Source organism: Heterodontus francisci, chromosome 2 (genome assembly GCF_036365525.1).
Source record: "Heterodontus francisci isolate sHetFra1 chromosome 2, sHetFra1.hap1, whole genome shotgun sequence".
Classification (NCBI taxonomy): Eukaryota; Metazoa; Chordata; class Chondrichthyes; order Heterodontiformes; family Heterodontidae; genus Heterodontus; species Heterodontus francisci.
Genome location: NC_090372.1, coordinates 121,921,861 through 121,933,793, shown reverse-complemented (window position 1 = coordinate 121,933,793; position 11,933 = coordinate 121,921,861). Strand labels below are relative to the sequence as shown.

The window sequence follows — 11,933 nt, the reverse complement described above, 5'->3', positions numbered from 1 at the left end:
TATTAAATCCAAACCAACAGTGCACAGCGCAACTTCGCTTTCAATTGTTATTTGGGATTGTTAATCATTGCAAAGTGAAGTTATTTTCCAAATGAAATAGTACCAAATCCTTGAATGTGCTACATTGGACTGCGAGGCAAACCTAAGTTACAATGCCTCGCAAACTAAATATTTAAATACGTATTTGAAGACAACACCGAATTATATTTTAAACCAGAAAGGTATCACCCTTGCAAATTCATAGTAAGAGGAATACAATGAATTTAAATAGTTCATTTCCAATTCAACCAATGCAAAAAATTCTTAAGGGGGTTTAAAACAAGTACACTAAATTGATTGTATAAAGTTGCGCCTCTCTTGCTTTCGAAGTTTCAATTAATTTAAAATTAACCATCCCGAAGATTCCTCTTTATTAGGACTAAATATCACATAGAAAATGGGGTGGAAAGTAAAAGCTGCAACAAATTTAGAAATATAATTCAGAATGAAATAATTGGGAAAGGCTGATTGCAATGCAGACCTCTAAAATAGGAAATAATTAATGCTTTATAATTTGACGAAATCTAATCCCGCAGCTAAATTCTCCGTCAGTTCATCCATGTTTGCCTGTGATGTACAGTGAACAGATGTTTTCCTTTATTTAATGAGAAGTGTAAATTAATTCAGTGATTGACAGTAATAGTGATGGTGGTCTGGTTCAATTAGCTGCCCCTCACATATAAGCAGCGCAGAATTCGCCCCTGTTTCAAAGTAGCATGTCCTTTTTCAAAAAAAGAAGCAAAACCTTGATATTTTCGGGTCATTTCTGGTGATTGTTATGATTTCAAGAAACAGTAGCTGAGATCTGCTGTATTTTCACTACCCCAAATCTGCTTGCCTTTCTTATAAACCTGGAGGTTGAGTCCAATGCGGCTGAAGCCTAAATGTCTGCTTTGCTCTGCGCCTGTGTGTAACCTGTGTGTTAACTGCCACCAACACCATGCCCCGAGTGTGAAGCTCAAACGGGAAGCTCGTTCGTGAAAGCCCAGGCTAGAGCACGGCGGCTGTCATTTGCAGTCTCCACTCTGACATTATTTGAAGAGGCTGACTGACTGACGGACTGTGGAGATGAAGAAGATTTCTTCCCCTCTTTGGTTGCCTGTCCAGGAACCTCGTTCTTCAGCTCCCTCTCTGCCTGTGTAAGATATTATTTGGCGGGGAGAAGAAGCTGGGGGGATTGCCCTGTTATCTATCCTGGTCTTTCTATGGATTGGATCGGATGTGATGGGCGCTGTCGATGAAAGGAGAGACGAAGTGCTGAGATCTTTCCCATATTAACAGCCAGAGCAGCAGTGTGTGGATGATCGGCGCTGCTCTGCGAGATCTTTCATAACCGTGCGGTGCAGGTTCCCTCCTTTGAACTGCTGCCGAAATCCTGCTAAAGGAGGTGAAGAAGGCAATATATATATGTAATATATATGTATATACACAAATGTCCTATATGTATTAAGAGAGGGCGCCAATCGCCGTTGAAAGACATCGTTCAGGACCCCTCAGTAAGAGAAGGAAGGGGAGACAGGAATGTATTGAACTCGGCTAAGCTCAGTCCCTGGACCACATCGGACTGTTTCCAGGAACCCATCTCGGGAGAGAGCGAGGTAGACAGCGAGGGTGCGAGCGACAGCTCCAATGCCAGCCTTCTGATCCCCTGTCTCCTCCGGTCGAGCTGTGTGTGTGTGAGATTCTCCTCCAGGATGGATCCAGCTCTCAGGACCTACCGATCTGGGCTATTCGCTTGGCTCTTTTGGCGTTCTCTGGGCCGGCTTGGGACACTATTGTTGCTGTGGGGCTGGGGCTGGGGTCCCACCTCGGCTCTGGGAATCAAGAACACCGCCACCAGGCTGGATGCCGACTCCAAGCTTCCCATCATGGGGCTGATGCCCATCAACAAGGCGGTGGAGAGCATCTCAGAGGGCATCTTACCTGCCGTCCAACTGGCCACAGAGCACGTCCACAACAAATTCTTACCAAACACCAGCAAACTGGTGCTGGAGTGGTACGACTCCGAGGTATTTGACACGGTTCTTTGATTTGAGAAGCTGTCGCTATCTGTTGTTTTTGCTCCAATCTAATTGTTTACAAATGAACACGTCGAGGATTCCGAATTATTTATGATGCGTTGCCTGTTTTTAAATATATATTTCTCTTTAATATGTCCACACCATACGCGGTGCCAAGTCCTAATTTTGAATTGAGCTGTTTTGTACAATGCGCAGTGGATGAATGATTTAACCCTTCACTGGGTTCAGGAGGGATTTGCTGTGACTGTTACCCTTCGGTTTATGTCTTGTGGCACGAGTGATTACAGGTTTTACATTTATTGACCCAGTTTTGCCTGTGAGGCGTGTGCGGACATGTGGAAAACACTGATCAACACCTGAACGATAAGTGAGAGGAATGGGGATAATTGTGTGTGTGTGTGTGCTTTTCCCTGAAGCGAATATGAACGAGCTCCTGAAGCCATTGCATTTATCTGGTCAACAGCCGCCCGACAACTGCTGGGAATCTGCTCCCTGCTGAGTGAACCATTCCTTCAATGAAAGGGCAGAGTGATGGAGCAGAGACCTGCTCACTGCTCACAAGCTGACAGAGTCAGCCGCAAACTGTTAACATTGCAGACCCCCCGTCCCCCACCTCTCTTGCCAAGCGATGTGAGACATAGGTGACAACTTAACATGTTTCATGTGAAAAATATTCATAATCACCTTGAGACCTTGTTCAAATTGTACTTTTGTTATTTCTTGAAGTGAGGCGATGAATATTGTAGCTTAATTTCCCAGCTATTTTGTTTGCTCTTAATTTCCTTTTTTGCATGATACATAAATATGTATATTTGTTTGTCACGGTGGAATTAACGTGCTAGGGGCGGGGACAGGGACAGGACTGACTGAATATTACCTGAAGATGGCAGCAGTTTCACATCAAGCGCTGTCCACATTTCCAAGGTAACCGCTGCACTTTTTGTCCAGAGCTTGTGCTTGTAGCGGTTAGCGACCCTAGTCAAAGACTAACACTTAACACCAGCCTGTCACTACGTGCTGCGGCTCATCAAGTGGCAGAGAGGTGAACAACTCAGAAATGATTTGAAACACATTTCATATTTCATGAATTAATTACAACCTTCGTTTCTAACTGGGGTTTGTGATTCAATTGTATTTTTCCTTCAATCTTGGAATGTGATGTAAAAGCTCATCTTGTGCAGTGAAAACGATGAAGCGGGTATTTAGAAATAATTCCAGATAGAAGTGCTGTCAGATGGGCCTCTAATAATAATAATGGGGATTCTCAAACTAACAGAAGGTCATTTGGAGAAGGAGGACATTTATTTAAATGTTGAGGACAGGTGGGCAACAGATTTCCTGCACCAAGAGGTTATCTATGCAGTTGGCAAGATCAGAAGATAATGACAGCAGAGGAAAGCCATTGGGCCCATCTCAGTTCATACGTCAGAGAGGTCCCAATGGCCCCTCCTCTCCACTGTAGCATCCAATTTTTTTTTCATTCACGGGATGCTGGCGCCACTGGCAAGGCTAGCATTTATTACCGATCTCTAATAACTGAATGGCTTGCTGGGCCATTTCAGAGGGCAGTTAAAAGTCAACCACACTGCAGTGGGTCTGGATTCACATGTAAGCCAGACTGAATAAAGATGGCTGATTTCCTTCCCTAAAGGACATTTGTGAACCAGATGGGTTTTTATCTCAATCCAGTAGTTTCCTGGTCATCATTACGGATACCAGCTTTATTTAATGAATTAACTAAATTAAATTCACCAGCTGCCATGTCTCAGAATCATTAGTTTAGGCCTCTTGGTTACTAATCCAGTAATGTATTGGCCACGTTACTAAATTACTTTTTTCTCTGTTAGTATTCACATATTTTCTCAAGTAATTATGCACACCACAGCTGAGGAACTTATTTCGATCAAATCGTTCCTTATCTGTTTGAAGAACTTCAAAAGATTATTATTGCAGGCAATGGTAATTTTTTTAAAAGCTTTTTTTTAAAAAAACATAATCATTATGCTACTGTACTCTAAATCATTCCCTAAATCCAGTTGTTCCAGAGTTTTACCTTCACTACTCTAACTATTCTTGATGTGAAAAATAATTTCCTAAAATCAGCCCCAAAATGACCTTTTACACATTTAAACTTAAGTCCTCTACTTGTGCAGTTTAACATAAAGTAATATCCTGGTTTAACTTTTTCTATTCTCGTAACTAACAATTTTGTATAACTCTACAACATCACTTCATAGATGCCTTTTTCTTAGGCTGAAAAGGCCAAGTTTCTCTCATCTTTCTACATAATTCTGCTCTGATACTGGGGATCAGCCTGGTAGTTCTTCACTGCACTACCACCAGAGCTTGAATGCCTTATTTCTTGGCGACCAGAACTGGATGCAGTATCAAGGTGTTGTTTGATTAGAGTACTATAAAGTTTGATCATTATTTCCTCTGACTTATGTTCTACTCTCCTGGCTTCCCAATTTACATCTTATTAGCCTTGTTGTTTGGTGTTCTGCATTAATTGAACATGTTTTGCTTACAGTGGACTAAAGCCTTTTTCAGCTTCATCCTTAGCCATTTCAATACCATTCATGGAGTACATGCATTGTCTACTTTTCCTTCCTATGTGTAGAATTTTACACTTTTCTGCATTATAATTCATCTGTCATTGTCTGCCCACTTATATATTTTGTCCAATTGATTCAGTAATTTATGCAGTGCCTCCTCAAATTCCACAATCCTGCTTAATTTGGTATCAGCTGTAAATTTGACTACTTTGCATTGATAGCTGGTGAGAATTACACTTTGGCTCACCACAATGTGGAATTGCCAAAGAAATTGTCATTCAATATTCAGGGTCTGACATTCCTGTTTTCAATAAATGCCAGGGAAAATAATATTTAGTTCCAAAATTAATGGGCCACTAAGGAAATCATGCAATTTATAAATCTATGATTTTTATTTAGTGCCAAAGAAAAAGCAGATCACCATGTGCCTGCAATAACAATCTTTTGAAGCTTTTCAAACAGCTAAGGAATCACTTGATCAATATAAATATTAAGGTTTGATTCTTCAGCTGTGGATTGTATAATTGGTGGAGAAAATACCTGAATACTAAAAGAGAAAAAGGTAGTTTAGTAATATGGCCTTGCCTCTACAGATAAGAGTAGCAATGCAGTAACACAAGGACGTTTTTGTTGGGAAGGGCAATCCACCTGCATGCAAGGAATTGACAAAATATGACAATAGATCACACAGAGAGCTGGCAAGGTCTCCACCACTGGGAAGATGTTGCAAAAGGTCTAAAAAGATGGTGCATACCTTAAAGAAGACCACAAAGAAAAGGTACCAATACAACTGCAAAGTGGCAGGACAGGGCTTACTTGTGCATGAAGAGAGGTAATGCTTAAGGATATATTCAAAAAGACACTACTGACACAGAGGAATGTTAGTAAGGATGTAGCATGTAATAATTTAGAAGCAGAGATATGTAAATTACATTTCACACGTCCTGATGGAAGAAAGATTTATTATGGACCAAGTCACAATGTCTCACTCCTCACAGTTCTTTAGTGTCAAGAATAAAATAGCAAAAAACAGAGAAATATAAGGCAAAATTTTGTTTGGCTGTTTGAAGTAGGAACGGTGGCGTGGGGGGATGGAGAATCATGTTGCAAGTGTCCACCCAGAAATTTGGCATCATGACATCGGTTCCAGATTTAGTCAGCGGCGAGAAAGCACCAAGTTTGATTGATGCCCCGATGTGTGGTCACCAGTCATGGGTCTCATACACCCTGGCATTTTGGACACCTATGGTGTGACGCGGTACCTCTGATGGAGGGAGGGCCAAGAGGGAGCTGCGTCTGTCTGTGAAGTTCCATAACGAGAGCAACTGCAGCCAGCCATGACGAGAAGGGCCACCTCGACCAAAGGGTGCAAAGGACTCGAATCAGCTACCTCCAAATGTCCGAGAGCCATTGTCAGCAAAGACGATGGCTGTCCAAGGAGGCCATCACCAATTTAAGCACACTGCTGCAGGACGAGTAGCAACCTCTGGGATTTGGGGGTCACCCTATGCCAGTGGTCCTGAAGATCACAAAGGCACTTAACTTTTACATGTCTGGATCATTCCAAGGATCCATTGGGGACATGTGTGGGGTCTCCCAGGCAGCAGGCCATGGCTGCATCAAGGAGGTGACTATTGCCCTGACCAAGAGGGCTGGTAACTATGTGCAGTACCGGAGCGATCCTGACAAAAAGGGTCATAACATTTGGAGCCATCTCTGGATTTCCCCAGGTGCAAGGTGTGATAGCTTGTATGCATGTGGCCATCAAGGCTCCCATGGTCCAGCCAGCCACCTTCATCGACAGGAAGGACTTCCATTCCATCAACATTCAATTGGTCTGCAATCACCAAAAGCATTTCCTGCAGGTGTGTGCCTACTTTTTGGAAAGCAGTCATGACACATACATACTTTGACAGTGCCAGGTGCCAGAGCCTTTCAGGCACCCCACTTGCCTTCAGGGATGGATTCTTGGGGGCAGGGGCTACCCATTGAAGATCTGGCTGCTCATGCCTTTGAGGAACCTTCCACTGCAATGGAGGAGAGGTACAACACCTGCCATGGCTCCACCTGAGCAACCATCGAGCAGGCCACAGGGCTGCTGAAGATGACATTCCGTTGCCTCGATCGATCCAGTGGAGTCCTGCAGTATACCCTAGCAAGGGTCTCGTGTATCCTGTTGGCCTGCTGTGCTGCATGCAATCTAGCACTGTAGAGGGGGAAGGCCTTGCATGATGATGACATGGCTGAGCGACACTCCTCCACCAATGAGGAAGACATGGAGGAGGGAAGGGAGTAAGCGGCATTGGATATTGAAGCCCTTGCACCGAAGGCCAGGCAGATTGAGCGACATGGCAAGGAGGCAAGAGACAGTCTCAGAATTACCCACGTCCAGCCACCCTGATGTCCACCCACAGAGAAACCAATAAAGACTGACCTCAATGCATGTAGACTGTTGCCTCTTTTCCATTTGTGTTCCATGCCTAGCACCCAGGTGAAACTTGCACCAGTGCTCATGGGAGGCCATATTTAAATGAGGGCTGTGCTTACATTGGCATTCCACTAAGGGGGAAGTGTCAAGTCAGCAGCTCACTGGGGCTGGGCTCACAGGTGGAGGGGCTGAGCAACCACTGTCCACATTCAAAGTGCCCTGAGGGGAGCTCCCAGCTGTGGAGGTCAGCCTCTCCTCCTCCCTTTCAAGGCTCACTTGCTCACTAGAGAGGGACGAGGAGCTGGAGAAGACTCATGGCCAAGGCGATGGTGTGCAGGTCTGCATGCATCTGTGTGATCTGGCTGTCCATGAGGGTCAGCAACCTGTCAATGGAGGAGGCTATGCCTGAGACATGGCAGCACTCATGGCATGGATGGACTCCTCCATCGTCCGCTCATGTCTGCGCATTGCCACTGGCAACTCCTTTGCCTTACCTCTCTCTGCAACTTCAGCATGCCCTGTGCTGTCAACACCAGAGGCTTGTCATCGGCCTGGGGCTCAGCATGGGCCTGGCCACCCACAGCCCTCTGACTGTCAGAGGCCTCGGTTGTATCAGCCTCAGCCAGCTTCTTGGATGTGTGTGCAGTGCTGTCATCAGCTTGTGACCCTGATTCTACAGCTGAGCGGAAACTCATCAAGGTGAAAGTATCTGTGCTGGTGGAAGGTGCAGAACAGTCATGGAATGGTGCCTCCTCTGAGTGCTCCTCCTCCTCAAAGGTTGACAGCTGTCTCTGTTGTGCTGGATCTCTTGCGGATGCCGACCTGCATGAGAGAACACAAACATGTCTGGGTTAGGCTTTGCAGATCTCAGGATGCCAACCGTAAGTGATGTGGGTCTCCAGAAGTGATCTGTATGTCAATGGAAGACAATCCTCACTGTCTTGCGCGGAGACTCCAGTCTCTCCATTGGACAGGGCACAGATGCTTTGTATCCCTGCCAATTCCAAAGCCTCTTCCTCAGCTGTGGTGAGAGGTCAAAGATCCGGAATGCTTCCACCTGTTTTCACTGTCTCCCTCCTGTTATGGGCCTTCTTGTCCTACAAGAGGAAAGATGGAGATAGTCATACTTCGCAGAGAGATCAAAATAACAGTTCTGCTATTTTTACCTGCCTCACTCCTACTGGGCTTTCACATGTAGTTAAGAGGGGTTGGGTGAGCTGTGAAAGAAGGTGGCCTGTGGCTGAGATTCAGCCAAGCATCTGTCAGGATGAAGTGACACCCAACCCCCTCCTCCATAGCCGTTGTAGTGCCACCCTCCCCATGGCCTGCTTCCTCCTGTGCAGCTACTTGCAATCACTAAAAAAGAAAGACAGGCGAGGAATACTCACCTTGGCAGAATGCAGGAGGTCATTGACCCTCTTGTGACACTGTACCCAGTTTCAGGGGCAATCCCACAGCTACTGACCTCCTCAGCGCTCTCCATCCAGGCTTACTTGGTCAGGTGGGAGGACCTCTTCTTGCCATCACTGGCGAAGATGACCTCCCACCTTTTCTTTGCAGCCTGGACGAGAATCTGGAGGGAGGCATCACTAAACCATGGGGCTCGCCTGTATCTTGGCTCAGCCATCCTACAGCATCTGCCTTGGAGGGTTGTGGGAGTCCAGAGTCAACGCAGAACAAGTCACAGTTTTGAGCAGCTAGCAGCCAGTGACTGCAAGGAAGCAATGCAAGCAGGATTTACAGGGCTTTAAATATGGTGCCAGCACCAGCTCCAGAGTCATCTGACACCATATTCAGTGTCTTGCCTCCCGCCCCCACCGTGTGATTGTGGGCCCCTCACCTCCTTTATGCAAAATGGCTGCCTGCTACGTGATCATGGTGGGACTGCCACCCATGTGACAAATAGGAACAGTGCCCATCAGGCTCACTAAATTCCGCCCATAACGTCCAACAGTTGTTTGAGCTGCAGCCATAAAGGTAGCAATTCCATACATGGAAGTTATGGTTGATTTGTTTGGGAGAGAGATTTTAGAAGGCGTTGAAACTCTAAAAGTTAGAACACATGTGGAATTAGTGATCAATACTATATTAATCACATTAATGTAATAAACCCTGCAAATTACAGACAATGTGGTCAAAAACACTGTGTGCATAAATGCATAATAGTTGATGCAATGACAGGGCAATGGCCAAATGAATAAGTGTTCTTATATATTTGTACATATTACCTACTTTCCTCTCAGAACAAGGATCACCCAGTGCACTACCAGCCATTTCTAAAATGTATTTTACACCCGAGTATCATCTATCATTATCCCCTTTAACACAGGTGCTACCCAGATGCACTCACTATGACAGAAGTATATCATGGTGTTGCTAAAGAAGCACAGAGTGAGGAACTGAGCACTGGTGAGTGGCAAATGAGGACAAGTTGCCTTACTGTGTTTATGCCGATACAAAACCCAATGGTTCTGCTTCGAAATGGATGGAGGCATCACTTGCCTCTGTGCACAACACAAATCTGGAGCAGTGCAATGCTCTGTGTTGATGTGAACTCAAAACAGCTTTGCACGGACACAAAAGGGACAATGTAACTCCCCCCTTATATGTACAGTATATGCATGTGCTTCTTTATCTATGTAGCCATGGCATGTATTCTTCACATAGTTGACTTACTAGCCAGCTTCACCTGTGACATTTGAATGATATTTCAGTTAGGCCATTAAGGCCGCAAAATTCATTTCCTTAGCATCTGTATTGTCGGTACTAAGAGTGTTCCGATGTAAGCTATGACTGATGCCATTTTGGTGAGGGAGATAGCACACATGCAAATTGTCTCCATTGGAAGTATGCAGAGTAAGCAGATCGTGATGGCAATCAGCATGCAACACAGATTTGATGCCAGCGCTGCTATTTTGGAGCTCTACACTCCAGCTAACTCCCTCTCATAACCTTGCACAGCTGAACACATTCAGCAGCAGGAAGGATCCCCCACCAATGTTATTTAAAGGGATCATCAACTACTTTCAGGTTAGTTGCTGATTGATTTCAACCCACTATTGCGTGATTGTAGAAGTATTTGGTGAGCTCTACAGTTCTTTAAAGTTGCTAAAGTCTCAGGAAGTGGTGTGGCACATGCTGAAGAACTTTGTCCTGACTTCATGGATCTGCACAAACAACTTGTTTCCAGAATAGTGCAGTAGTGTATCCCCTTGGACTATAGCATGACAGGAAGAATGAAGACAGGTGACACAGAGCAGGACAAGCTACTGGAAGAGGGAGGAGGAGAAGTGAGGTGGTGGGGGGGGGGGGGGGGGGGGGGGGTGGCGGTGGGAGGCCCTAAGCAGGGGCCATATCTAGCCATGGTGTTTAAGGAGCAATTCTGCTATTTGAATATCAGAGAGGAACTGTGTGTCTGATATCTCTGTTTCAGTAAGGATTGAAATCTGCCATCTGCTGTGAAGACAGTATTGCCAGTGGCTGTGAAGGTGACCATGGGTATAAACCTTTATGCATCAGACTCCTTAAAGATTGGAGCAGCTGATAGAAACATAGAAAGATTTATGGCACAGAAGCAGGCCATTCATTCCATTGTGTCTGTAGTCATCTAAAGAAGAGCTTTCCAGCCTAATCCCATCTTCCAGCTCTTAGTCCTTGGCCCTGTATGTTACGACATCTCAAGTGCATATCCAAGTGTTTTTTAAATATGATGAGGGTTTCTGCCTCTTCCTCTTTCAGGCAGTGAGTTCCAGACTCCCACCATGCTCTAGGTGAAAACATTACTCCTCCACTCCCCTCTTGTCCTTCTATCAATTACCTTAAATCCATTTCCCCTGGTTATTGAACACTCAATAATAGAAATAGGTCCTTCCTATCCACTCTATCTAGGCCCCTCATAATTTTGTACAGTTTAATTAAATCTCCCCTCAGTCATTTGCAATATCTCTCAGTTTGCTGTCCACTTTGTATAAGGGAGGCTGCTGAGGTTGAGAGAGCTGACTACATTTCATTCTTCTTTACCAGACAGCAGCAGGCAGAATGAGATCATAGCTTTGTGAGGATTGCAAGCTTCCTCATGGGGCAGGATGTCATTGACTGCACACAAGTTGCTTTGTGGGTGCCAATGACAACACTGCCCTATGCTACAGCCAAAAGAGATTACAGTCCTTCAACGTCCAGCTGGTGTGTGACCATATGCAGTGAATCATGCAGGTCAATGCCCGGTATCCTGGCAGCAGTCATGATGCTTTCAGTCTGTGGCTGTCCGCTGTGTGCCTTCTGCATTTGAGCAGCTACGGCAAATCAGAGGATGGCTGCGGGGTGACAAAAGCTATCCTTTGATGACATGGCTGATGACTCCAGTGCACAATACGCTGTTACAACAGAGGCGGGAGGAGTGCACTGTGTTTCTCTAGTTCCACTTCTCTATGGGTCACAACAAACATTTAAATGTTTACCCAGTTACTGATATGGACAATTATATACTCTATTATTAGTTCAGAATAAAATTCACCAACTAGGTTCCTTTAATAAATAACAAATAAGACTTATTCAGTAAAGATGCAAAGCATTAACACACAGATTGAAATATTAAAGTTCCCTTTTAAATTAGCCCAAGTGGGATTAGAATAGATAGGTGCTTGATGGCCGGCATGGACACGATGGGCCAAAGGGACTGCTTCTGTGCTGTATAACTCTATGACTCTATAACACACAAACAAGTTAAAGAAAAAAATAAAGAAGTTTTCTATGCAGAGATTTATTTACAAAAAAAGACAAAAAAATACTTTGGCCAAATACTTGTTAATTCTTGAAGAAAAAGGATTATATATGGAATGATATCAGTTGTCCCTTTATTCTGGCATCCCAAAAACACGTAGACGGCTGTCA

At 44.7% G+C, this 11,933-nt stretch overlaps 1 protein-coding gene across 1 annotated transcript in view; it reads left to right on the top strand.

Moving 5' to 3' along the window:
- The first annotated feature begins 1,733 nt into the window (after positions 1-1,733).
- gabbr2 (gamma-aminobutyric acid (GABA) B receptor, 2) overlaps positions 1,734-11,933 on the top strand; it is a 1,342,876-nt gene continuing 1,332,676 nt past the window's right edge. The window contains exon 1 of the mRNA XM_068053043.1: positions 1,734-2,048. Within this exon, the coding sequence (XP_067909144.1) occupies positions 1,734-2,048 (315 nt within the window). The remainder of the gene's footprint in view (positions 2,049-11,933) is intronic.